The 27,961-nt window shown below is 40.2% G+C and overlaps 1 protein-coding gene across 1 annotated transcript in view; it reads right to left on the bottom strand.

Annotated features, from left to right (window-relative positions):
- The window catches only part of LOC102884268 (rap guanine nucleotide exchange factor 4), a 115,199-nt gene that overhangs the window by 59,069 nt on the left and 28,169 nt on the right, over nucleotides 1–27,961 (bottom strand). Inside the window, exons 3-6 of the mRNA XM_025039557.1 lie at nucleotides 19,388–19,441; nucleotides 18,991–19,097; nucleotides 14,981–15,102; nucleotides 13,224–13,407 (exon numbers count right to left, since the gene is read on the bottom strand). Coding sequence (XP_024895325.1) covers nucleotides 13,224–13,407; nucleotides 14,981–15,102; nucleotides 18,991–19,097; nucleotides 19,388–19,441 — 467 coding nt within the window. The remainder of the gene's footprint in view (nucleotides 1–13,223; nucleotides 13,408–14,980; nucleotides 15,103–18,990; nucleotides 19,098–19,387; nucleotides 19,442–27,961) is intronic.

Below are 27,961 nucleotides of genomic sequence, written 5' to 3'. Positions count from 1 at the left end.
TATTCTGTAATTACTAATAATGTTTAATTATAGACTGATAATAAATATGATTGGTCAGTAATTTAGGTTTCCTATTGCTGTCTGCAATATAAGGAACCCTGACTAATATGTTACTGCAACTTAAAAACAAATAAATTGGTTATTAATTCTGAGAGTGCTAGGAAGTCAATCTCCATGTTGATGAAAGGGCAGCATTTGCTCTCAGTTAATTGCTGCAGTTGTGTATGTTACCTATTACATGATCATCAGTCCATTGGATGCATTTTGTCCTAAAATTTCAACAATGTATGGTATTATTCAATGTTATTGTGTATTAAACATTTAAACCTTAATGAGCTACTGATGGTGTTCCATCCTTAACTACACTTAAAAAGTGTTCCTTGGTCAAATAAACTCAAGGAGTGTTGATATACTGAACAGAGAACTGGATTTCAAATCTGAAGATGAAGTTTTAACCTTAGTGCAACCCCTCGCTAGCTGTGTGACATCAAAGCCTTAGTCTTATCTGTAAACTGAGGAGAGTATCTTCCTGAGAGAGATGAGAGAGCTAAAGGAAGCAGCAAATGTAAAGGTATTTGCATATTTATTCGTGTAAGTAAGAAAAAAAAAAATCCAGCAGTGATAATCAAAACTCAAATCCTTGCACAAGAAGTTAAAATGACAGATAAAGTATGTCTGGGCCAGGAAATTACATCTAAAACTTAGTCAATTATTAAATAAGTACTCTGAGCAATCAAAACTGAACTGAGAAATTCTAAAATAGTTAATCGTATTAAATAATTTTGCAACCATGTTATAATATAGGGGAGATGACAGATCAAGTGGGGCTAACTGGAGGGAGAAAACTCTTTGCATGTCTTGTACATTACCTTCTCAAGGATAGTTTTAACATGAACAAAATAATATATCTTTCTCTTATAGCATCAATGGAGGATACGATTCTTAATCTTGACTATACAAAGATGGGTCCTAAGTCCATTACTCAGGGAGATGCCAACCAGGCTCAGCTCCTGTCAAAGATCACCACAGAAGGACACAACTCTGCACCAATCCCATGCTTTATGGTGGAACTCAGAAAACATGGGACCCAAAAGACCCTGAAGAAAAGCTATGGCCACAGGGCTCTGAAAGAGCCAGGCCTTCATAGCAAGGGGCCTAATCCACTACTTGACTTACACATGGGGATTTTGAAGTGACGATCCTTGGGGATTTAAAAGTCAATTGAGTCACCTCAGTCCATCTTCTACAATAGAGGCAGCTAAGGTGAAAGTCTCAAGGTAGGCATAATAGGATTATGTCTCTTCAGCATAAGGAGCTGCCCTGCTGTTCTTGCTACTTGACATCAGCTGCAAATAGCATGGACCCTCCTCAAAGCCTGGCTAAAGAGAAAACAGCGGCAAAGTCTCATTCTTACCTACATGGGATAGGCTGCTATGAGGGGAGGAGAAAAAACTCAGCTGGGGAAAGAAAGGGTTAGAATTTAGCTCTAAAATCTTAACAGATTCAAAGTTGGAATTTTGGGAGCAGATATCTAAGAGTTTAAGAAGAATGATTACATAACATCAATATGAAATCCATAGTGATCAGCTCTTATAGATTAAAAAAAGTGCTGACTTTAGAATCTACAAATCCCATTATATTAAAAAATGATTATATATTGTCCAAGAGTTAGAAATATATGATAAAGAAGTCCATCAGAAACTCGATGCAGCATATTAAAAATTTGACATAGTGGTTTGAGGCTGCCCTTTGAGCCATTATAGGTAGTCTTAGGACCTGCGCCAAAGTGTGAGGAAAGAGGCAAAGATGGAAATAGTCAAGCTCTTTTTGAAACCTGCTCAATTTCTCGCTGCCTAGCACCACTGAGCACGGCCTGATGCTCTCTTCTCCCCCATGCTGCCACCCTCCTGGCTCTCCCTGCTTCTCTAAACATTTCTTCTCAATGTCTTTGTTTTGTTCACCTCCTGAACTGTGCTGTTCCCCAAGGTTCTGCCTTCAGTTCTATTCTCATTTTGTTTTGCTTCTCTCCCTGGAAAAAAAATCCCCAATTTTCATCTATATAATGCTGAGACCTAAATCTTTGTCTCCAAATAGATCTCTTTCCTGAGCTCCAAGAGCTTTTGGCCATCTCTCAGATAACCCACAAGTACCACAAACTCAATCTGTCCAGAAGTGCTCCCTCATCATCACATAAAGCTCTTTAAAAGCAGATCTCAATTTATTTTTCCAAACTCATCCATCTTCCTCCTTTTTACACTTTCCCTCATGGCTTTGATCTCTGCTCCAGATCAGATGTTTGATCTAGTCAGACATCTCTCCATTCCTCAAACATGCTATGCTTTTTCATGCCTCCAAGACTTTTCATAGAATACTTTTTTCTGTTTCACACCCAGTTCAGATGTCATCTCTCCTAGGTGATATTGGTTCTCCAACCTTTATTCTTCCATGGCACATGGTCCTACAGGTATGGTAATTACAACACATTGTGAAGAATGTTATTTGCTTAAATATCCATAACTCTAGGCTTCTCTTCTCAAGAGAAGCAGAATCTGGGAGTACAAAGGACACTGGATTAGAAGCAGAAACTGGATTTGAGATCTAAATCATGAACTTCCTAGTTGCCCAATTGGTCTTACAATGCCTTGTTTCTGCATCTATAAAATGGGAATAATTAACAGAATTGTCACAAAGATCAAATGAGTTAATATATATGAAGCATTGACACATTTGAAATATGGCACAAATGTAGGGTGGCATTATTATTAGGGTGCATGTTCAATATGGCTCATCAGATGAGTTCTCACAATTCATGCTAAATTCAGAGTCTGTCCAAGGGAGGTGGCAGCAATACCAGGGAGTGGCTCTTGTTTTGTGGCCTGAGAAAAATGGGGGCTTATGCTCTCTTACCCTTCCTATTAAAGGTCAAGTAAGACAACCTGCCCACGACACAACTCATTTTTGATACAGCACACAATTGTGTCACAGCAAACAATTATTAATGAAAGGAGGAGAGAGGATGAAAATGTTGGACCTCACCCCTTACTCCAAACCCTGTAAAATTATGGAAAAGATATATTTTCTGAAGGAGTACAGGTTTATTCATCTAGCTATGAGGAAGAAATTCCATCTTAGACCATCTGAACTTATTCAGTCTAACTAAGTCAAGATCAGAGGGGGCCAGGACAGAGATGATCAGCAAAGATCAAGTAGCACCTGTTGGGCTGGGCGCTTTTGTGACCAGATTTTTTGTCTGCTATGTGAAAGGTCTGATGGGAAAAACATTTTGAAATCCAAAACAGCACTGAAAACAAATAGGCATCACCACCACCACAAACCACAAAATAGTAGTATCGGCTGACCAGAGAGTTTTAGGAATTCTTAGATGACAGAAAGCAGACAGAGGTAAAACTTCTGAGAAATGACCAGAAGCAGCCACAGCTCAACACTCACAGAAGAAAAACCACCCCCAGGCAAAAGATGGCATTGCTGATAAGATAAAAGCAGAAGAGAGTCAGAGTGGTTTCCCACAAGACTGCTCCACTCGGGTCAGCAGGCAGTTAGGCCCTCTCTCCCCTACCCCACACTGAGCGGTTGGCAGTGGCAGAGTTCATTGCCAGGCTAAAACTTGAAACCTATTCTCTAAGACAAATGCCCAGTGAGGAGCCTGAGAGAGAAGCAGAACGGAGCGTGTGAAATCCCGGGCCCTCCTGCCAGACACAGAAGAGGAAAAGGAGTAGCAGGTCTCCTGGGATGGAAACCCTCACAAAGGCTCCATTCCTGGGAAAACCTCCTTCGTTTGTCAACTAGTGGGAGGAAAAGGGGTGGGGTTTAGCTTGCCTGCTCCCCCTCATGCCTCTCATAAAGCAAAGCCTTTTAGGAAATATGGGCCCCATCCCGTCAGGGGTGGCTCTGTTGGGGAGTGTGATCACCACACCTGTCCGGAGACCCAGGTGGCGGCTTATTCTACTCCCGGGTCCTCCATGCATCAATAACCACTACAGAGAAATAAAGAATTCCATGGGGACTTGCTGGGTGCCATAGAGAAGCCCATGGCAGCCATCTGAAACAGAATGGAACAAAGCCTAAAAACAGTTTAGTCACTGAGTTCTAAATAACATTCGAAATAAAAGGAAAAAAAAAAAGGAAAGAAGAAAAAAAACAACCCTGAGGTCTAACGTGGTCAAGTAATCACAGGACAGGCTAGTCATTTGCCATCCACCCAGGTAGCTGGGAACTTTTTGGTCCTGTTTACAGCAAATTTTTTAATGAGGTGAGAGAAGTCAGGACTGCAAGGTGTGAAGAGACTTACTTTAAAAAATGAGTATATTCACAGTTAGCAAAACAACAAAAGCATTCCCAAGAGGCTGGCTACCAGCAAACTCACTGTTGCCCAGGGCCTCAACATGTAGTTAGGGTTGAAAATTGAGGGAAGTGCCAGGAAAAAGGCCAGACGGAGCAAAAGTCAGTGTGGCCAACCTGTATGCACCAAAGTGATTCAAAATGTGAGCTCCTCTCCCACCCCAGGTGATCTTCATGTTTGTGGCAGCAGTGACAGGGAACAAGCCCAGCCTTTCCCGAGGCCACTAGCTCAGAGCTGCTGTGCCATCTAGTGTCTCAGAGAAGACTCACCTCTCTGCTCTTGAATCAGACAAAGGTTCTCTTGATCTACCCCACCCCTTCAAAGAGCACCCCATAACATCTAATACTGAGCCTTCCCCACTATAATCACTGAACAAAGGCACATTTTAAAAGCGGGTTTCTCATGGCAAATAGTGGCATTAAGGACCTTTCGTGCTTTGGTCTTTACGGGGGTGATAGGGAAAAAAATGGAGAAGAATTCTGCAAATCAGCCTGATCAAACAGTAATGAAAGGGTCCCAAGGACTTAAGGCAATTTGGCTTTCAAGAGTCAAGGGAACACTGTGCCCCGAGCAGGAGGAGGGGTCTCCCAAGCACCTTCACAGAGGCTGGGGAAGTGAATTGACTCTCTGGCTGCTATGAGTGACAGCTGGTGAATGTACCTGGTCTTTACTTGTCCTTCTCCAGATGTCACAGGGAGAGATATTAGGCATCCCTGCTTCTTTACAAATCTGCGTGGTGCCACATTGATGTGGATTTGTCGGATCCCGCTGTGGAAAGGCCTAGTTTCTGCAGGGGATGCGTTCTGGCAGCAATGTCTAGTTACAGACAAGATAATAAACGGGGATGGATGGAGGAGCAGTTTGTACATTAAAGGATGGGAGGGCTCAGGTGATATTGGAAGCTGCTGGTAAATATAGTTTTACCAAGGAATTTATCAAGGTCAGGGACGGAGCTCCTCAGTTATTGGAACGTGGATAAAATGAGAGATTCGTCCAGTCGCCAAGCAGCACATTGGCATGGCCAGTGGTAAAACATGCAGGTGAGAAGGCAAGTAACCCATTTCTTCTAGACCTGTTGCCTAGTAGACCTATTACCTGGTGCATGGAGAAAATACCCAGAAAAGTCAATGTTATAAATATCTACGCAAGCCATGGTCAAGCTTCAAAATAAAAAAAGTGCTTTATTTTTTTTCTGGGAGGGTGGACATACTTTATTTTTGTTGCAACACTCCGCCTCAATCGACCTGATTCTCCTGCTCACAGGTCATTTCTCAAATTTGGATTATCTCCCAACACTCTTAAGATCTTCTTGAGATCTCACCTCTTCCACTTCCCTTATAGGAAGGTTTGGTATGGTTTCCCACCCCCTTGTCTAACAAACCAGCAAAACGTCTTTCTTTTCTTTACCTTCCGGGACCCTTGCTTCTTGAGAGTTAGAGCCTCAGTGTTAGAGACTTCCCAGGATCCTGGTGACTGGACATTTAAAGTGTCCTGCCCAGCTCTGTCTGCTCACCTCCCTGCTGCCTTACCACCTCTTCACCTGATCTTTAACCCAGAAAACTATATTTTAAGTTTATCCGATGCAATTAGGCATTTTTTTTAGTTCTGATAGTAAAGGCTTTGTACGTGGGGATTCTTTCCTTCTTCGTGAAGTTAGAAATGAATACAGTTTATAGCCGCAGTAAAGGGCAAATGCTTCGTGAATATTTGTGAGAATTGAAGTCATCCCCATCAGGACATGGGGTAAAGTTTTCATAATTCAGGGCCTCTGAGTAGCATGTTTTTAGGACAATGTGATTTGACTTTTCCATGTTTAGAAACAACATTCTTCCAGTAAAAGTGGTTACTGTGAGGACACACTAGATATTTAACATTAAATCTTTTAAAAGGTGCAACTATAAGTATTTTCCTTTAAACACCTTAGCAGCAAGTTGAAAAAAAATTTTTGGATGGAATGGTATATAGCTACCTTTGTGTATGAGGCATATGTATGTCAGATAGAAAATGCGAATGTTTTTTTTTGAGATGGGGCTATATGGATACATTATAATTTTTTCCTTGCAAAAATTAATTCTTAATTAATCAGGGATAGATGGATTATCCATATTTCTTTGGATTTAACTGTTTGTTCAGTAAATCCACCAGAGAGGACAAAGTTGAGGCAACCTAGTGAGAAGGAAAGACCATTACTCCTGAGAAAAAAAGGAATTGGATTTAGAATAAGCAGACTTGGGCTCAATTCCTGATTCAGCCACATATACTAGTGTGGGGAAGGCTCTTGACATCTACTAAGCTTAATTTCTTCATCTGTAAATTGTGGATAATAACAGAAGCCCTCCTTAATTCACAATTGTTTTTAGATTTAAAGAGGTGATGTATTTAAGGTCACTATATAAACTATACAGTGTGATTCATATTTTAGTTATTAAGTTCTGTTTGGCTAGCAGGTTGCTATGAATTTTTCTACAGTAGGTATACACTTGTACTCCATTCAGATCTATGTGGTAACAATGGAATGAAATGAGATTTATCTATAGTAATTATTTTAAAATCAGATTTCCATGACATCTTTCTTCCCAGTGCTCAAAAAATAAACCCAGGAGACCATCTGGAATCCTTTTTGGCTCAGGACAGGTGGTAGACTACAGTAAAGGACACAGGTGCCAGAGTCAGACAGACCTAGACCAAATTCTAAGTCCACCACTTTCAGGATAAACCCAAGCAAGTGACTAAGCCTGTTTCCTAATCCATGAAATGGGAATAATATTAATAACTACATAATAGTTCTACTGAAAGAATTGAATTAGATAATTATTGAACACATTGCCTAGCATATGCGTGCTCAATAAATGCTGGCTGTGATTAAATATAATTGCATTTGTTTTTACATTTACGGTCTCCTTGTGAAGTTAGGAGACCATAAACAGGCATTATTACACTCATTTTATAGTGTATAAGGTTTGTAATCTGGAGTCATGGGTGACTTATTGGTCAATTGGTAAGGCTAGAATCCAGGGCTCTCATGCACAGTATTACTTTCACTTTATTTAGCAGACTCTTTGGTCAAATGCATGTATCTCAAATGCTGTCATTAAATTTTCAAAATAAAATTAATTTTAATCTCATAAAATTCAGTATCTGGCATTCTACCTTTAGTCTCGGTCCCTCCAACCCATTCTCCACAGATAGCAGAGAAACCTACCTACTGCAAATCTGACCATACCACACCTCCTTTTAAAGGTCTTCAATGGTGACATGAATGGCTATAAAATATCATCCAAGGTACATGGAGGGCATAGAAGACGCTCTTTGATCCGACCTCAGCCTAACTCTCCAGCCACATTTACTAGCACTTCTGGTCTGGGCTCTCCTTTAGTGTGAAACAACTAATTGTTCCCTGCTGGAACTTTCCTGATATCTTTCTGACCCCATCTCAAGCCCTGCTCCACGGCCAGGCTAGAAGTTCTAAAATATGATTTTTTGCTGCTGGTAAGAAGAAAGGGCTTGCAAATCAACCTAGACATCCAACAATGACAAAATGATTGCATTAACACTCAGAGATAGACTGCTATGCTCCTTACAAACTCATCCTTAAAGAATATTTAAGGTTAAGGAAGAATGTCATGATATATTATTAAGTGTAAAAAGTCAGGAACTGAAATATAACCAGAAGGATAGACACCAAAATGTTAATAATTATTTCTGAAAGATGGATTGCAGGTGTTATTTATTCTCCTTTAGCTCTTTCAAGAGTTTCCAAAATGTCTACAATAAACAGATTGACTTTAACAATAAAAAGTCATTAAAATCTTGAGGTAATCTTATAATGAACCCTAAACTGTAAATGGGCAGCTACATCCATTCCCCCTCTCCCAAATCTGAATCTCCATGGCAGCAATCCGGTGGTTGGTTTCTTGGGCATGTAAACATGAAGGATAAGTGGTAAATTGCTTTTATAGGGGTGAGGCAAATGTGACCCCAAGAAATGACCCACTGAATGCAATCATTCCTTCTGGTAAATTCTACAAGCTTTCACATAGGGCACAGCAATCTTTCCAGGAAAAACAATAGCAAAGTTTATCATGTAGTAAAGGGAAAGATTCATAGTAAATTTCTTATTTCATGAAGATTAGGCTCTTTCAGTCATGCTTCTCTTTTCATCTGATTTGTATTTCAGAATGGACTTCATAACTTTGAACATACTCTTGGCATATCCCAACAGAAATTGAACCCCTAGGCACCGCTGATTTTAGGCTTGCTAATCTGGGTTCCGCTGAGGAAGCAAGTTTCCCTATAATTATCAGGATTTCAAATTTCATACCCTCAAAAACAATTTGGACAAATAAAGACCCTATTAAAACAGCCTCTGCTAATTAAGAGAAAATACACAGCTTCTCAAGTGCCCTCTAGAGCAAGTGTGTAGAACAGCCAGTGGGGGCTGTCTTAATGCAGCCAGTTTAGTTTGACTGATAAACACCCATTCCTCTATCCCTGTATTTTTTCATGTCACTTTGATCATCTTAAATTGTGTCCTTTCGAGCTGATGCCCCATAGTATATATTAGAAAATATTAATTCATCACATGAAATAAATGAACTTAAGTTTCTGTTTCTAACCCATTTAAAAGAACATGTCAACGGTCCTCCCCTGCCCCCCGCCTCATTTTTCCTTCTGCTCAGGCCCAACTGACTTATCTCTTTCTCAGCTACTTAAGCTTCTAGACTTTTAGGGGATTTCAGAATAGCAGATCTACCTGGAATCAGATTTGGAAAGTGGCATCTACTTCATTTCCCTCCCAACTTCAGGCTGGTTTCCCATAGACCATTCTAAAGAGTAGAACATTATATCTCACTTTACTTGGAAGAAGAGGTTGGGAGGCTTGTATGTCAAGAGCCTTCTTTGTTTCCTTGAAGCCTCTTTTTATCCAGCTGGTCTCAAGTTTATAACATTCTGCTGACCTGGTAATTCCACATCTTTATGCCCATGGCCCCCTATCCAAAGTATCTGCTCAAAGGTAGCCAGAATGCACATTGACTATTGGTAAGGGTCTCTGTTGTATCTATTTGCTATAGGGTAACCTCTTGTTTTTAGGCCTATAAACAAAGCAAAATCAAAACAATAAGCTCTGAGAGCTCATTTTAGGTCTGATGGTCCTGTCTGCTAGCTGCAACAACAGCACGTCAAACTGTCATTGTTCTATTGCACTTGCCCCCAAATGCCATCCAGGTCTGCACCTGCGAAACCAGGATGGGCATTGTGAGTCGCTCTGCCTGCCATCACATAAAAAGCTAATTTCACATTCAGAATGTATGTTTTTTTCCCCCAATACCAATAGCAACAAGAGTGTGCCAAAAAAATTTCCCTGAAGCTCTATTCTGTTTTTTAAACTACAGAACATTCTTTCATAGTTTGACAGTTAAAATGCCGTAGTTAATGTAATAAACAGAGAATTTTTCTAAGTAGCCTGTCAAAACAAGTGACATTTTTTTTTTTTTTTGCTGGCGAGTCTCAGATTCAGAACAATAGGAAGTACCTTTCAAAGCAACATCTTCATTATACAATCAAATTCTCAAAGTAATCTTCTCATCAAAGAATATTGTGTTATTTCTTTCCCAGTAATTATCAGAGTTCTACAACCTCTCTGGCACTGGTGACTGTTATAAAATGCAGCTGTGCTGAGTTAAAAAAAATTGGGGGTCTTGCCCCGGTCGATATGGAGCCAATGCATCTCATACCTCCACATGTCTTGGTGACTTGGCAGTTTGGGCAGTAAAAAGTCAACCCTTCTTGGATTTTTGAACATGACCTCATGTTTCCAGGAGCAAAGTGCTTATCTGGGTTCTTCAAGAACAGCAGGGATAACTAGCAATTCTTGATCAACTAAGCTTATTTTCTTTCCAAATAAATAAAATAAAGGAGAAGCTCCAAAGGTTATTATCAGACCAAAAAAAAAATGGTGTAATTAATGTATGTGTGTGTGTGTGTGTGTAGTTTGAAAGTCTGTTGCATAAAATTAGACTCTTTTTTCAATTTCTTATCACTTGGGGGCTATCATTCCAGAAGAAAGAAAACCAAAGAGTACAGACTCAAAAGAGAAACTATCAGCCCAGTTCCAATATTTGTAGTTTCTTAAAACCTGGGAAGATGAGAAAAATCCCAAAGGCACCCAAAATAACGTATCTTGGAATTCTGGTGAAACCTGTACTTTAACAGCCCATTGCGATCGGCTAGAAAAGTCGAATCTTTGGAATGCAATTTATTCAAAGAATCTTTAGGCTGCCAAGGATCATGCAATTCAGTGCTGTAGGGGAGAAAAAAGAAGCACAAGCCCAGAATCCCGTTTCTAGGGGTGACTCATGGAACCAACTCTCAGGCTCTTTCTTGTGAGGGTAAATGAAACAAGTAGCATGAATGTTCCTAGCATGATGCCTAGCACACAGCAGGCACTCAATAAATGTTTGTTGCATCTGAATCTAATTTGGGAGTGCCTTTCTCAGTTAGATTATAAACTCCCCAAAGGCAGGAACTATTTTATTACTTTTTTAAAAACCTCTTTGGTACATGCTCAAAAATCTTTTTGAATTGAATGGCCTCCCCTGAAGCAACTAAGAGCTGAGGGAACATTAGCTGGGGCTATATATTCACTCGTTCATTCATTCACCCAGCAAAAGTTTACTGATGGTCTACTTGGTGTAGTGCAGAGCTAGAGATATGGCCTTTTCTCACTTCTACGCAAAAGTAAATCTCCTTATCCATATTGTATTCTATGAACACACACTATGTTTTTCTTTGTAGCATATAATGCATCTGTGATAAAATGATCGCTTGCATAGCTAGTTGTTTATGGTCTGTCTCCTGCACTAGAAGAAAGCTCCAGGAAGGAGGTACAACCCTTTAGTCAATGCTGCAGCCTTAGCAACTGACGTAGTTAGTATCAGGAACAAAATAGGTATTCAATAAACATTGGTTAAAGGAAGAAATGGATGCCTGAAGTAAAATGAGATATGTTTTTGCCTTTAAGAAACTCACAGTTCACGGCCATGTTTCTCAACTGGAGCATTATTTCCAGGACAGCTCCTTAATTTCGTAGGGTTGTAGGAACGGGGTGGGGGGTTAGCACACCTTGGTCCCAGCCACCGTCCAGTGTATGCCAGCAGTGCACCTCCTCAGGCACTGGGACAACCAAAACATCCTCTATATCTCCAAATGCCCCTGGAGGGGCTGTCCCAGCTCTGATTCAGAAGCACTGCACTGTGCTGGCATAAATGAAAGTGGCAGCAAGAACATCAAGAAAGGGACGGATCCAAAAAATGCTGAAGAAGTAAAAACAATGGACAATGGGAAAAGGGTGTGGAGAAGAGAGAAGGGAAGCAGTCTGAGGACGGAAAGCACGGCTGAGAATGATGGTGGTCATTTGAGTTCTCTAAGCTCTGGGGATTCTTTCGTGTCCCCTTAGCCACCCACCCCAATGATCCTTTAGGGCAAATAAAGCATAAATTAACTGGGACGATTTCTTGGAGGCTACTCCTGATTAGGTCAGCAAAGCTCTCACTCTCTGTTTGATATTTGGGATTTTACGGTAAATTTTTTGTTTGAAGAAAGGAAATTTTCCGGCAATAAATAAATAAATAAATAAATATTTGAGGCTACGGGAGCTGAAAACCATAGTTCTAGAGTTAAGGTTGATGGTGCCAACTGGGGTGAGAGAAGGCCTTTAACTACAAGGTGGGGGACAGTAAACCCAAGAGAAAGTTTTGACAAAAGGGACAGGGGTGTGACAAAAAAATGAAATATGTGGATAAGCAGCACTTTGTGGCACTGAGGAAGGGCGAGTAAAACGAGAAGAATCCTGCGGGAAGAAAATAAAGGTGCGCTGAGAGGCTACTGTGAGTTGGTGTGACGGGCGGACACTGGGGAAGCTGGCCTGAAAGACACCTTGCTCTTGGAAACTGCCCAGTGGTCACACAAGATATGTAAAGTTTAACACTCTTGTCGGGACCTGCTTGTAAATGGAGGCCGGCCAAGCCAGTGACTCAGAGTCGACATACACAGCTGGCTGGCACTGGTTGCAGGGTGGAGGGCAATCTCTTTTCCAGTAGAAAGACATAAGCCTGTATGTGGTGGTTACAGAACCAAGTGCCAAGTCATCCCTTATTGAAAAGGTTTCCCTGAGATTGAGACCGTGGCATATGCTTCTTTGTATGCCCCATAGCAATTAGTAGAGCTCCCTGAACAGGAGCGGGGCTCAATATCTTCTTTCTGAATTGATCTGATTAAACACTTCAGAGTCCTCAACTTCAGTTGCTGAGCTGCTACTGAAGGCGAGGTGGGTTTTAGCTGAGATGAAAGGGAGAGAGCACCTCACCAGCTGAATGGGAGGCCTTGAAGCATTAATCGAGCAGTGGTATTCTCTTATGTGTCTTTAAGCTAAAGAGCAGAGGGTTCAGGATGAGGTGAAGAGATGTGATGAGCAAATGAATTCTTGCAAGCACAGGCGTAGGTCTATGGTTCTGACAACTTCTGTCTCATTGCATTAAGAAGAAGGAAGCTGTGGTGGTCGAGCACACACACAGCAGTTTGTTTGTCGTTGACCATGGACTATTTAATATATGATCTTGGTTTTGCTATCCAGAGCCAACCACTAAAAATCTCTATGTATTTATTGCATGCAAAATGAAAATGGAGTTAACTGGCTCAAAAATAAAATAGAAAAGAGACAAACAATGCTGTGTCACCCTTCAGAGTCTCTCCTGTGGCCCTGGGTGAGGCCAGGACTTTTGAAATCAGCCTCTCTTCCCCCTGCCCAGGCATGCAAGCCTGCGCACTGCCTGATCCCGGTGACCTGCCCAGCGTTCTCACTCACGGTTTGCGGAGGATCATCCTCATGTGGGCGTCAGGACCCGTCTGTGATAGCAGAAGCATGGTATCCTGGAGCTCCTCATCGCACTCCTTCTTCTCCTCCTCAGTAGGCAATGGGGCATCCTCGTGCTCGTCATCCAGAAATCGATAAAATAAATATTTGTCTTGGAAATGATGCTCCTGGTCCACTACGGGAAACATTGAGGCAAGTGTCAGCTCTTACTCCTTTGCCTCCCAGCCTCGGTTACCAGAAACAAATAGATGGTGTCAGGCAAGACAGCCAAGTGGCAGCAAAGGGATGAGACTCCTCATCCTTCTCACTATGCCTCGCCCACAGCTGTGCAACTAGAAGACATGACCTCCTGGCTGCAGTCACACACCTCACAGCTCTCTCTGACCCACCCATCTCCTGGGCTGTCCTAGGACTCTTATGTCAACCTGCCAACTTGTCTGAGATGAGCACTCTGACCAGCAAAAACTGCCTTGGGGACATTTTTTAGCGTGTGGGACATAGATTTCAAACAGGAAAATAACCAACTGCAAGATCATGTCCTAGAATAGTTTTTGAAAGTACAGGATTTAAAGAACACTACATTGTCAGGATCAGAATTCATGTTTTTCTTTCTATATGCACTGATTATAAATATGCCTGTCTGCACTTAAAAAAAAAGTTAGAATAAAATCGTTTGAACAAAAGTGACTAGACCAAGCTTCTAGGTCATATACCCTTAGAAGGATCTTATGGTAATTTCCTTCCAGTTCTTATTTTAAAAAGTTTTTTTCTCTCCTTTTCCTCTAAACAAAGAGAGATCTCAGAAAGGCAAAGTCAATAAACTTGGCTCAGACACCCTCATCAACACGTCTTAAAGCTTTTAAGTTCTTTTTCAGGTGGAAGCATCAACACTGCCAAAAGATAAAGAGAAGTGGTAGATTCTTGCTACTCAAAATGTGATCCCAGAAGAGTGGCAACAGCAGCATCTGGGAGCATATTAGAAATGCAGTCCCTTGGGATCCGTCCCAGACCTGCAAAATCTGAATTTTAAGAAGCGCCCCAGGTGATTTGTATGCATGTTAAAGTCTGAGAAACATTGGTAAGACCATCAGTAGATGCCCAGGTGCTGGTAAATTAAATGAATGATTTTAATAATTTGCCGGTTTGGAAAAATGTTCTTCTCACAAATGGCATGAGAAGTTCAACCATGGTTACACTCTAGTCCTGAATATCTCCTCAGCTCAAGTACAGCTCCTGCAGATAACAGGGGCCACAGTGGCCGAGCACATCCCTGATTTTAAATATGGTCCTCCTGTGAGTGTACAAATTGGCACTCCCAGATAACACCATGGTTAAAAGGTAGCTTCTGAATTCATTGCTTCTTTCATGTCATCAGCCCAGCCACACATTTCACTGCTTGCTCTTCATTCTGCCCCTGCACCAGGATTGCTAAGCAATGTTCAAATTTAATCACACTACCAATGAACCGTGAATGCAAACTAATAAACATAATCGGAACTGATGCACTTGGGTTGCGATTTCATTTTCCCTTCACACAGTCTCCCAAGTTAAGAAGGTACAATAGTGGAACACAGTAGTCAATAGCATCCACTCGCTGCATTTGTATTGCTAAATGAAGATGCTAGCTCGGTGGGTCCCTAAAGGGATCGTAATTCTTTCTTGCTCATTTGGGAGTTCAGCAACAACTTACCCAGGGAAACGCACTTAGCATTTCTTGAGGGTTTTCCAGGGACTGTGGCTCATCTTACCGTGGTTGAGAACACCGTCCTCCACCAAGACTTGCCACATGCCAACGGCTTGAGTTCGGGAGTGAACACATGGAGTCTGCTGCAGCATCCAGTCGACCAGCTCGGTGCCCACACAGCATTGTCTAAGGGGAGGTTGGACACAAAGGAAGAGAATTTACCCCCTTGCAGGTGAAGATGTCTCTTTCGAGAGGCGATCCTCCAAAAGAGCTAGTGCTCTTCCACCACAGGAGGTCTCAGGGCAAACAAAGCACCACACAGCCCGGCCTCAGGTTCTCAAACTCTTGTACAAACCAATAAAACCACTCCACTCATGAGAGGACCCTCTAAGCAAGGCTGGCTGAACGATAGAGCATTATGAGTTGTAGCACCAGGGGAGACCAAAGGGCTGCTGGACAGGGAGCATTATCTGGCAAGCTAAAGATCGCAGGGCCAGAAACTCTCTCGTCTGGCATCTGTCCCAGAAAAGCTCAGTGTAAAATGAAGGCAAAGCAAAATTCTGACTTCCTTCACCTGAGCTTTGTGAGGAATGAGTTAATGTTTGTGAGGCACTCAGAGGTGCTCCATGAAAGGCTCTGTATAAGTGCAAAATTATATAGCACTTTATATTTTCAAGTAATACTACTGATCTTCCTCAGAGGGGTGTTGGGAGAAACAAGCAATTAGTGATGCAAATCTCCTAGAAATAAGTTCTATGTAATGAGCATCAGCACTTCTACAGAACATGTCGTCTGAAGAGCTCCAAATGCTTTCTGTATAGTCACACATTCACCCCTAAGATGCCCCTTGTGGTAAGTTGGTCAGGATGGGGAAATTACATGCATTAGTTAGGAAACATAATTATACACACACAGAGGAAACACTAAAACCTTCAGTGGAGTGAGGAAGAAGGGCAGGTGTCCATGGCATGACGGTTCAAGGGAGGAAATAGAATCTTTAAGTCCTAGGGATGAATCCCAAGGGACAATGGAACGGGCAGGAAGTCACAGATCTGCCAGCTGCCTGCAGCTGGGTCTGAGTTCCTGGTGGCCTCTCTCCCATGCTCTGAGGCATAGGCTGAGGCTGGATCAAGCCCGGGAAGCTCCTCTCTAGTTTACAATGGAAGAGATTCCTGGTGCTGTGGCACTTTAGGAAGAGGCTTAGCCTGGGAGGAGTCATGAAATATAGCACCAGGTCTGTGACTTACTAGCTATGTGATTTTGGCCATATTGCTTTAACTCTCTGGTTCTCAGTTTCCTCATCTGTAAAAGAAAGGAGGAGGAAAAGATGGCCTCCAAGGCCATTTCCAGTTCAGGAACTCTGAAATCTATCAGAGCTCCTGGGATGTCCTGATTTGGGTCTGATCCTAAAATATTTCACAAGGAGGATGTATTGAGATGGCTATTATATTTCCAGGACTGCTCTGATTACAGTCTATACTCACGTATTAGAGCTGCAATGGGCAAAGAGGCCCCTAGTTACCATTCATTCTGAACCAAACTTATGACCTGTCAAAATATTCTTCTTCTAATCTAAGAATTTATTAATGGGAAAGGTCTTCTAAAAATATAAAAAAGCAATCTTATGTGGTTTTTAATTCAAGGGTTACCTTTAGCAAAAAGAGCACATGGAATTGAGATGATCCCAGATCATCTGGGCCCTGGTACAGGGTATAATAAGAATCCTACAGTCAGAATACAGAACAAAGATACACAGCTGTGCCACTTGTAGCTGATGGAATCACTCAGTTGCCTCTCTGTTAACGATCCCTAGCCACTTTAGAATTGACAGCCGATCTCTAGTATAGTGATTACTGGGAATGATACTGTGTCTGGGAGATTTTAACCCCCTAATACTGCAGCAATGATATAATGGGGTGAGGAGCAGGAGGGAGGATGAGGTTGTGACTGGGAACAAGATCTGGGACAAGGAACTCAAACTGTTCTGCAGAAAAAAGAAATCATGCCTCTGACTTCCAGTTGAGTTGATGGGTCATTACCAACAGATCATTAATTTGGTCATAGGGTGTGGAATAGACATAACACCTATATTTCAGGGGTTTAAAAACTTAGTCTATGGAGCAAGGAAGAGATTATGTTTTCTGACTTCTAGTTTCCATTATTTGTCACCAAAGATGACATATTTTAATGAAATTTCCCTAATGTAAGTCAACACTTATGAAAGCATAATCACATCTTAAATTAAGAGAAGAAATAATAAAACTTTAAAAAGAAAAATTTCCTTTAGCCATATGAGATTTTGAAATCCATTTAATGAGTTAAAGACGTTGAACACTCTCTTTGGAACATGTGATCACAATTTTTTTTTAAACTTCTACTTCCCTTAAAATTATAGTGATGTGTAGGGACCACAGACTCCAAAAAGAATGAGCTTTCAGGGCTGGAGGAGAGGACCTCCAAATGTAATCATCCAAAATGGCAGTAAATAGGAACATTGAAAGGGCTAGCTAAACAATCTGTCTTAAGAGCTGAAATAGCTGTGTACTAAAAGGAATATACTACTGGTAAGACTAAAGTGTTTCTCAAATCCCATCTCATTTCTGAAATTTTATCAAGAGGCCAGTCTAAACGTAGAAAATAAAATGTCCATTTTGGTCACGACAAATGCAAGCAGAAGAGTGTTAGTTTGCATGGAATGCAAAAAAAAAGTGATCCGAAGAGGAAAAATTTGCAATGTCTTTCCATTTCTGTCCTTAGGAAAGAGACTGGATTTTGAGGCGTATACACTTGTTATAGTGAACTGTATAATTTTACAAAATCTATAATAGTTGAAAGTCACTAGAAAGATATATGTCCTTCATGGGAACTTTAAAATGTGTATTCTGGCTTTTCACTGTGTCTTATGAATTTGGTTCATGTGAATCAAATGGGTTTGGACTCATGCCAGGTCTGTGGGTTCTTAGGTCATGTCTACGCTAAATGGGAGAGGGAGCCTGATGGCTGAAAGAGGGCTGTGGATCTGAACGACGGGTGCAGGGAGAGAGCATGAAGGCTCGTGTGCCATAGACAGGCCACTCCACTTCCTAAACCCTTACTGAATTGATAAAATCAAAAGTTAAAGATTAAACATAATTCTTAGTTGACTCACCATGGTTCAGTCGTCTCAGAAAGTTCAATTAAATCGTGCGACTCCAGTCTTTAACATTTTTTAACTCTAGTGACAGCTATAATGAGTTTTTAATAATATATGATTATAGACGTGACATGGTGTTCCATATCTTACTATATACATAATAGAATAAAATATACATTAGAAAATAAACTCTGTAAAGGACATTGTATATATTTTTTCACTCCAGTATCCTTAGAGCTTGGAACATAATAGTGCCTGGTAGCCAGTAGGTACTTAATAAATTTATGGAATAAATAATATAATGAATAAAAAGATCACTGAACTTGGAAATCAATGAAACTTGGTGACAAATAATGGAAATTAGAAGTCAGAAACCATAATCTCTTTCTTGGTCCATAGTACTAAGTCTTAAACTCCTGAAATATAGATGTTATGTCTATTCCAAACCCTATGACACAAATTGGCTCTGCCGCTCACTTAGATTTACAACTTGGACAAGGGAAACTATTTAATCTCTCTGAGCCTCAGTTTTATTATCTGAAAAATAGCTATACACCTACCTAGTAGGTTGTGGTGAGGATGTGATAACATATAGGAAGTGACCTGGTACAAGGCTTCAAGAATACGTGCTCAGCAAACGTTAGTTGACTCTCATCTAAATATAGTAGTTTTCCTAAAAAATACTAGTGAAAAGAAATACAAAGTTTTCTTGTTTGTTCATTACAAACCAATGTCCAAGCAAATTAATTTAGGAATAACTGCTGGAAATATTAAGGATAATTAAAGTTAAGTGGCATCTAAGACAAGTTTAGATCTTCCAGAACCTGTAGGATTTACAAAACATGCTGCCTACAGATGAAAAACAGGGGCGCGCAAGTTTGTTCCAATTTCACTGAATATGAACCTGTAGGGACTGTAGCCTTTAAAATTACTGTACATACCTGTATGTCTTTAGGTGGTATTTTCTATCTCGTATCATGTGAGGTGCTCGAGAGAGAATGGCATTTCGTAAAATTTTTCCAGCCCTGAGGATTTTCTCTGAAGGGACCTAGATTTTAATCAGGTAGAAGGGGAAGAGAAGGAACAGTTTATAGACGTAAAACAAACCAGATGAATCCTTAAATCACTTTTCAATCTATCTCTGGCTCGAAAAATACAACTCATACATTTACATTGTTCACCTGTGTGACATGTCACTGTTTTAGGTTGAGAACCGTGGCACACTGAATATTTATTGTCTCTAGAAAATGTATCTGAGGTTGCCTGATAGGATGCTCTTACATATGGACCACTTCCAGTGGTTACTGATGGCTCATCAACCCACCTACATCCCATTACCTTGGTAATGGTGTTAGCAGGACGAAGAGGAACGTGAGGTTCAATGAGAGGTGTCTGAAAAATAAAATGTTAAAGCAAAAGAAAATTAAACAAAAAGTTCACTAAAGAAAATTATGGGTTGGGGCATAATAAGAAACATCCATTTTTATAAAACTCAAAATAGAATTTAAAAAAACAAGAGATAAAATCTGCCTACAGAACTTGAATGCATAGGCATTCAAAAGGCAAAATTACAACATTCAATTTGCCAAAATTTAAATTTAAATTATTAAAAATAAAAAAGAAACAGAAATGATTAGATGTTTGTAGGCTTCATGAGGGGAACTGACATCTACTCAAAGCATAACAAACATCAGAGCAGAGGAAAAAGCAAAACAAGATAAACATGAATAGAGATTAAAATGACCTTTCTCAGAGGATAGGGATAAAGTACTGATTTAGGATGGAAATGAGCAATTTCATCCTCTCTTATGTAGTTAAGATTCTTTTTCTGATATTTGTGTTTTTAGAAAGTTTTAATTTTTAAATGATGCTTCTTGGTGGTTGTACACATTCAAGTTCCTAGAGCCCACTGGGGCAGCTCAGGTACCTTCTCTCTCATTTGCAAGATGGTGTACAGCTCAGGCTTCTGGGACTGTCAGAACAGATCTGCATAAAGCTCCTGTCATTATCCACATTCTTCAGATGAAGGTGCTGGATTGAAATCCCAGGGAAATGACTTGCTCCACAGCTACACATTGAGTCCCCTAGCCCTACCAACATCCCTTCTCTCTCTTCCTCTGAAATAACTGGTAGTGGCATTTCCCAAAGGCGGTGGTAGAACTCAATATTACACTGTTTATGTCACTTCCAGAACATTAAAAGAAAAAGGTGGTAGGTTTCTTTATGAGGTTGGAGTAGGCAGAATTAATGGTCCCCCAAAAGATGTCTATGTTCTTATCCTCAAGGCCTGGGAATATACTAGATTACATGGCAAAAGGGACCCTGTAGATGTGATTAAGTTAAGAATCAAACTAGGAGGTTACCCTGGTGTTTCCAGGTGGGTGCAATGTAATCATATAGGTCTTTACAAGATGGAGGAAGGAGGCAGAAGAGTTAGTACCAGAAAAATAGCAGAGTGAGTAGGACATAGCCTGATTTATGGGCTTTGATGATGGAAGAACCAAGGGATGAGAGAAGCCTCTAGAAGATGACGATGGCAAAACAATATATGGATTTTCCCTCAGAGCCTCCAGAAGGAACTGACCTGCTGACACCTTGATTTTAGCCCGATGAGACCCATTTTAGACTTCTAAACTATAGCACTGTAAGGTTATTAGTTTCAATTTAAGCCACTAAGCTCATGGCAATTTGTTATAGCAGTCACAGAAAACTAATACAAAGATTATTATTCTTCATACTAAAAACCCTACTTTTTCCAAATAGAAGCCATTACATCGAAAATAAATTGGTAGGTTTCCCTCTAGTCCTAATTAAAAAACAAAACAAAACATAATCGATGGGGGGAAATAAAAGACAACATCAAGTTAAAATGCTTTACGTACCTAAATACAAATATACGTGTATAAACATATATCTTCCTTTTTATCAATGATACATTTCAGATGGGTTGATGCTTTTAATATTATAATAGCATTAAGGAAAAAAATGAAAACAATACTAAGCTTTAAGAAAAGAATAAGTGAAACACAGATTTATTTAGTGTGATTGAAATCTCACTGAACTTACTTAAAAATTTTCCTCACCTTGCTGGCATCCAACAGACTTTTTTTTCCTCTTAAAATCACTGGGGCACAGGTGTCAAGCAATATTATAGTATTTTAGCAGCAGACTGTATACAGCCAGCATAGACCAAGGAATTTCAATCTGATCCAATTCAATAGTAGCTTTAAATAGAGACCAACTTTGCCTCGAGATAGACTGTGCTCCCTTATGGTAGACCTTTCAATAGGAGAAGGACCATGGATGCATGAATTCCTTGTGCTTGTACCACCTCCTCAGAAAAGACAGAGAGATTTCTGTGATGCTAAATCCCCCCAAGAAAGGCTCAAAAGTGTCAGACCAGCATGCACCAGGACCCTAGAAATGTGTGCAGTTAAAACATCCTGATTAATTCAGGATTGTGAATTCCTAGTACCCATGCATCCTGCCTCTTCATACTACATGGGTTGGCTTTCATGTATAGGACTGTGCCTGGTTATGTATCCAAGTTGTAGAAGCCTCTGGTGATTCTTGAAAATAATAGTAGAAACCCATTTCTTCTTCCTGTCTTGGAAGAAAGATATGCAGGTATACGTGGTCTAATGTAGATGTGGGATTAGCTTCTGAGGTAATCTTTTCTTTCCTATAAAAAAGCAACTTTCTTTTGTAGTAGGTTCTGAGAGGCTGGCTGAGCCAGAGGTCAAGAAGATGCCCAAGTTTGAGGATTACTGATGAATGTTTATTCTTCATTAGGTATAATGAAACATTATTTGAAAATTCCATCGTTTTGTTTATTTCTACAGAAATGGCTGTATTTTAACAAAATGCTAATGAGTAGTCCCTAGTTTAGTTAATTTTGTTTTATAGTTCCCTTTTTGGTCCCTTGGAACCCTGAGAAGAAAATGTCATAAAAGCAGAGGAAGCATCAGGCTTCCATCAGAATTGTTCTTTTGATTTGCAACCTCTAAAGGGGTAAAATGTATGCAAGGTTGTCTTTTAGCTAGATAATTCTAGTACCAGCTCCAGAACAGGAGGCTGTTTAATTTGTGAAAGGCAGCATTCTTAAAACCTTCTCTGACTCAAAGATGTATGTTTGAGGGCAACATGATGAATGGAGGCTTTGAGAAGGAGGCAGTCCCTTTATTTATTTATTATTATTATTTTTTAACATTTTATTTTTTTTTTATTTTCTTCCTCCCCCTTCCCTTCTGGTAACCACTAGTTTATTGTCCATGTCCATGAGTCTCTGTTTGTTTGTCATGTTCATTTGTTGCTTTTAGGTTTATATCCCACATATGTGATATCATGTGATTTTCAACCTTTTCTGTCTGGCTTATTTTGCTTCGTATGATTATTTCAGGGTCCATCCATGTTATTGCATATGGCAGTATTTCATCTCTTCTTATGGCTGGGGAATATTCCATTGTACATATGTACCATAGCTTCTTTTGCCAATTTTTTGGTGTGCATATATCTTTTTGAATATGAGTTTTCAAGTCTTTGAGGTAAATACCCAGTAGAGGGATTGCTAGATCATATGGTAGGTCAATTCTTACTTTTTTGAGGAACCTCCAAACCACTTTCCGTAGTGGCTGTACCAATTTGCAGTCCCACCAGCAGTGGGCAGTCCCTTTATTTAAATAAAATCTCCAAGCAGGGTGAAAGCAGGGGACATTTTATTTGGGGGAAATAAAAATTTGTCTTTAAAAGGAACACTGTATTCAGTTAGGCAAACTCCTATGTTCTAGCAGCCATATGTTGTGAGAGAGAGGGCATTTGTGACAGGTAGGCTAGGTGCCTGGGAAGTAGTCCCTAGTTAATGCCTGTCCAGGGACCCCTCCATTGAGAATGTGGCTTTATTGCTTTTGTATCTGCTTATTTATTTCCTTTTTGGTCTCCCTTGGCCTTCAAGTAAAGTTGAGAATTTTACTTTAGCTGTCAATGAGAAAAAATTTATATTTTATAAATGATCAGGTTAAACAGGACAAGGAAAGAAGCACCAGGGTAATATTAGTGAGAATGAAGACGAGAAAAGCAGCCCTAAAGGCAACACCAAGCATTTCCTGTGACAGGCCCTTTATACGTGTTGTCTGCACATGTGTCGTTATACGTGTCATCTCCTTATTTTATTATTACTCTCATTTTTTATTTCGGAAACTGAGGCCAGAGACACATAGTGACCGAGCTTCCAGTTACTAACTGGAAGAGCTGGAAGTTGAATCCATTTCCATGTCTGTGCTGCAGATACAATAACCCTACTCACCTGCTCTTTCCTTCTAGAGATATTTTTGTGCACCCTTTGGAAGAGTTTGTATTGTTTGACCCAAGTGCATTGAGAAAAAACCATTTAGTCCTTCTAGTGTATCAGCTATCAGATTCGATCTTAAGAGTTTTCAGCAATAAATACAATGACCTACTGAGATGATAGCACTATGCATCATGGTTGGTCTGAATTAACTAATTTTAAGTGAATAAATCTGAAATGTAACATTGTGTAAATTTAAGGGGTAAACAGTGTTATAGCAGCGTTACTTTGATACGTTTATATATTATAAAAAGATTGCTGATCTAGTAATATTTATCACCTTACATAATTATAGTACAATATTATTGTCTAAATCAGGAATACCAAACCCTCAGTCTGCGGACCAGTCCATGGCCTGTTAGAAATCGGGCCACACAGCAGGAGGTGAGCAGCGAATGAATAAGTGAAACTTCATCTGTATTTGCAGCCTCTTCCCAGTGCTAGCATCACCACCTCATCCCCGCCTCAGATCATCAGGCATTAGATTCTCATAGGAGCACCAGTCCCTGGTGCCAAAAGGTTGTGGACGCCTGGTTTATATCCATTATACTGTGCATGAGATCTCTATGGTTTATTTACTACTTGTTACAAGTTTGTGCCCTTAAATGCCATCCTTCTTATCACCCCCTGCCCCAACCCCTGATAACCTCCATTTTACTCTGTTTTTTACAGGTTTAACTTTTTTAGATTCCACATATAAATGATATCATACAGTTTTTTGTCTTTCTCTGTCTGACTTTATCTTTAGCGTTATGTGGTCAAGGTCTATCCATCTAGCGTTATGTTGTCACCAATGGAAAGATATCCTCCTTTCTCATAGCTGAATAATATTTCACTGTGTATATATGCCACATCTTTTTTATTCTCATGTTTATCTCAGCATTATTCACAATAGTCAAGATATAGAAACAATTCAAATACCCATCAACAGATGAATGTATGAATTAACTTTAAAAAGCAACTTTGTGACAATAAAACATTTAGTATTGAGGAACTGCCCTACTAGGGATAAGACAAATATACCAGAGACATGGTATCAGTCAAAGTCTGAGCAGGAAAGTGGAAACTACAGAGGGAATTTAATGCCAAAACTGGCTTTGCGGATGCTGGAAGAGCTAAATTAAGCAGGCAGCTGGGAGGTAACCAGATGTTAGCAAAGTAGGAAGCTTTGGGTATAAGGGCAGAGGATGAAGGAGACATTACCAGAGCCTGAGCCAGGTGTCCTGGCAAAAGCTGGAACCCCAGAGAGCCACCAGGCCCTAGAGGTGGAGCCACGGCTGACGATGCTGCCCACCCTCCCGCTGCTAAGAGGGAGGCGAGACCCTCCTACATCCAATTTCCCTCCAGCCAGAAGCCAGACAAATAAGGAAAAGAATTTCATTTTATAAATAATTAAACAGAAGAGAGAAAGAAGTCACATAGTAATATTAGCAAGATGATCAAAGCTAGAAAACCAGCCCTAACAGCAAAACCAAGGCCGGAGGAGCCTGGAAAACACTCCACAGAGGTCAGCCTCCTTGTGGCACAGCAAAGCACAGGAAGGGCAAAGAATTGCTCTGAGGACCAATAGGCCCAGGAATGGCACAGTAGGGTGGTTGCAGTGGCCACAGAGTGGAGGTGGAGCTGCCGCATCTACCTCTTAGCCCTCTCACCTATTCCATGTCCCCCAGGAACTCTCCCTGTTGAGTTATAGACAAGGAAGGTGGAGTGGGCGAGCACAGAATGAGCCTACATTAATGCTTTCTTGGTGTTTCCTAGAGTGGCCCTGTGTTTTGACCTATAGCCAGAAAACATATCACAAATGGGCCCCAAAAGGAGCGGACCCTTCTCCAGTAAAATTTCATACATTTCAACACATCAATCATGTGTTGAGGATAAAAATCCTTCCTCCCTACCTGGGCATGAAAGAATCTAAATTGGGCTAGGAAAATATGATCCTAAAAAGCTAGGCAGAGAGAACAGATAAAGGCAGAGGTATTCAGCTTTCTCTCCGCTTTTCTTGGCTTTCTCCACTGAAGACTTCCCTTAGGATTGACCGTAATTGGTTTTTGTTTGTTTCTGGAGAGGGAATGCATTCTACTGCTTTTTATTATGTTTCCATTACTACTGAAAAGGAGAAACAGTAAGGGAAATATTCCTTTTTGCACCAGAGCCAATTCAGAAATACTAATCAGGTGATGAAAAATATGAATTTATCCTCCATTACAAGATGCACAATAACTCCCCAGTAGATTATAATGAGGTATAAGGCACTGTAATAGGCTTCATGAAAAACCATATTCAAGCCCTTTTGAAAGCAGTTAATTCTTTTTACTCGAGTGTTTGCTCACAGAAGCCTTTTGCAAGGCACAATATTTTAAGCCAAGAGATAAGAATAACAAGCTGGATTGGGACACAAAGCTCGTGGCAGAACTCTGGCAACTCAGTGCAATAAAAAGTCATATAAGTCCACATCCAATTTAATTCAAGTATTTAATGAAGGTGCATTGTGTACAGAGCAATGTGCTAGGCTATAGCAAAAGAGTGATAAAGTGCGTAGTCAAATGAGCTCTTGAGTGCATTGGGAAAGCAAAAGTTCTATGGGTTAAACAATTAGTGAGACAATATAAAATAAAAGCAACAACATTCTGGATTTCGAATTCCCCCTTTCTTATTTCAGGTGAGGAAATCTTTAGGAAGTAGGGAGAATAATATTCAATTTTTTAGTGAAAATGATATACTTTTAGGAGTTACATTCCCTTGTTTTGGCATTTTGGAATAATACAACTAAGGTCTTAGAAATGTATGCCTCATTCTTGTAATAAGTATCATCAATGTCATCACTCTTTGGTTGACCAGATGAAATTAAAGGCTAAGTCAGACTCACAGACAGATTTCACCACTCTGAAATAACTATGTAACTTTTTCCATTTATTAAATAATGGAAAAATCATCTATAGCCCTCCTCTTTGGCTTCCATCTGCAGGCTTTTTTTTTTTTCTTTTAAGTTTTTCCACATTCAAAATTGGCTTATAGTGAGCCAATTACCAGTTTTAGCTTCCGCATGTAAAGAGATTGAAAGTTGTCACTCCCATTCTTACAACAAGAAAGTACTGAACAAAGTGAAAACAATGACTTCTCTGAGGCCCATCAGAGAACGGAGGTTGCAGAGCAAACTGCCCTGAAATCTGGAGAGACGAGGGATCCGGAGAGTTTCAGCTGAGATTGGCTTACCAAGAACAGAAGCCACTAACTGGTAGGAACACTTAAATGGTGTTAAATTAATTAAACAAGGAGGCCATTAGACTAATGAGGCTTTCCTGTCATGGTGGCCTGTGTAAGCAAACCCAGATCTAACCTGTAAATGTCCCGAGGTTATGGAATTGAAACCTAAGGACAACCAATCACAAACAGCCAACTAGGCTTGAAGCTATAGCTGGTCAATAATTTTTTTACTTTGCTTCTGTCTTTTCTCTATAAAAGAATCTCACTGAGCTCCCGTTGGCCCTGAACCACTTCCAGTGATGCTGCCAGATTTGAATCAATTTTTGCTCAAATAAACGCTCAAAGTTCTTACTCTGCCTCAGTTTATTTTTTAACAATGGTAATTTTGATGAATTGCTGGAGGCTGAATGTGGAGTAGCTTGAGAGTAAGGAACTCTTATGGTAGGGGCAGTCTCAGATGGGCCCCCACACTTTTGTGGGTTTTACCTTCTGGAACCCCACCAGGTTCTCTTGATAAAGAGCCAAAAAAGATCTTGTGGCTCTTGTAGGAGGAGGGGAAGAGAAAGCATTGTGAAATACACCCAGAGCATTCTCTATAACAAAGGCCTACTCTCCACAGAAAAGACTTTCCTAGAGTCTTAACCCATCTGGGGGAAGGGCGTTTCTCTGACTCTGGTCCTCTCTAGACTTCCTGTCTCATCTAAGCGAGGAAAAAGAAGCTAAGAAATAGTTGTGAAGGTCACAGTGCAGGGACACAGGCCTACTAAATGACTGAAATTTAATTATAAGATTATAGGACACTAACCTTCCCCTACATGCCCTTAACCATGCCAGTATAAAAATAGTGAATTACAGCTGAAAGAGCTGCAGGATGCAGACTCTATCTAAGGAGAAGTTCTTAGGGAAGCCCAAACACAACCAAGCTGACAAAAACAAGGACACTAGAAGAATTCGAACTCCGGCATATATAGCTACATCAAACATTAAATATAGCCCAACTCCTAGCCAGATTAACATAAAACCTCACACTAATAGCCTATTTCTCTCAGTTCCTCTTCCCTGGTACGTCATGCCTGACTTTCAACTAAAAATTACAAGGCGTGTTAATGGCAAGAAAAAACAGTCTGAAGAGATAAAGTGAACGTCAGAGTCAGACTCAGATATGACACAGATTTAGGAATTGTCAGACAGGAAATTTTAATGATCTATGATTAATATGTTAACTATGGAATACTATTCCATTAATAATACTAATAAAAAAGTAGAAAACATGCAAGAATATATTGGGTAATATAAGCAGAGAGATAGAAACTCTAAGAAAGAAATGTTTTCCTTCCCTCTCCTTCATCTATAGACCAGCAACA

The sequence above is a fragment of the Pteropus alecto genome, unplaced genomic scaffold (assembly GCF_000325575.1).
Source record: "Pteropus alecto unplaced genomic scaffold, ASM32557v1 scaffold3, whole genome shotgun sequence".
Classification (NCBI taxonomy): Eukaryota; Metazoa; Chordata; class Mammalia; order Chiroptera; family Pteropodidae; genus Pteropus; species Pteropus alecto.
This window is presented reverse-complemented; position numbering and strand designations above follow the sequence as displayed.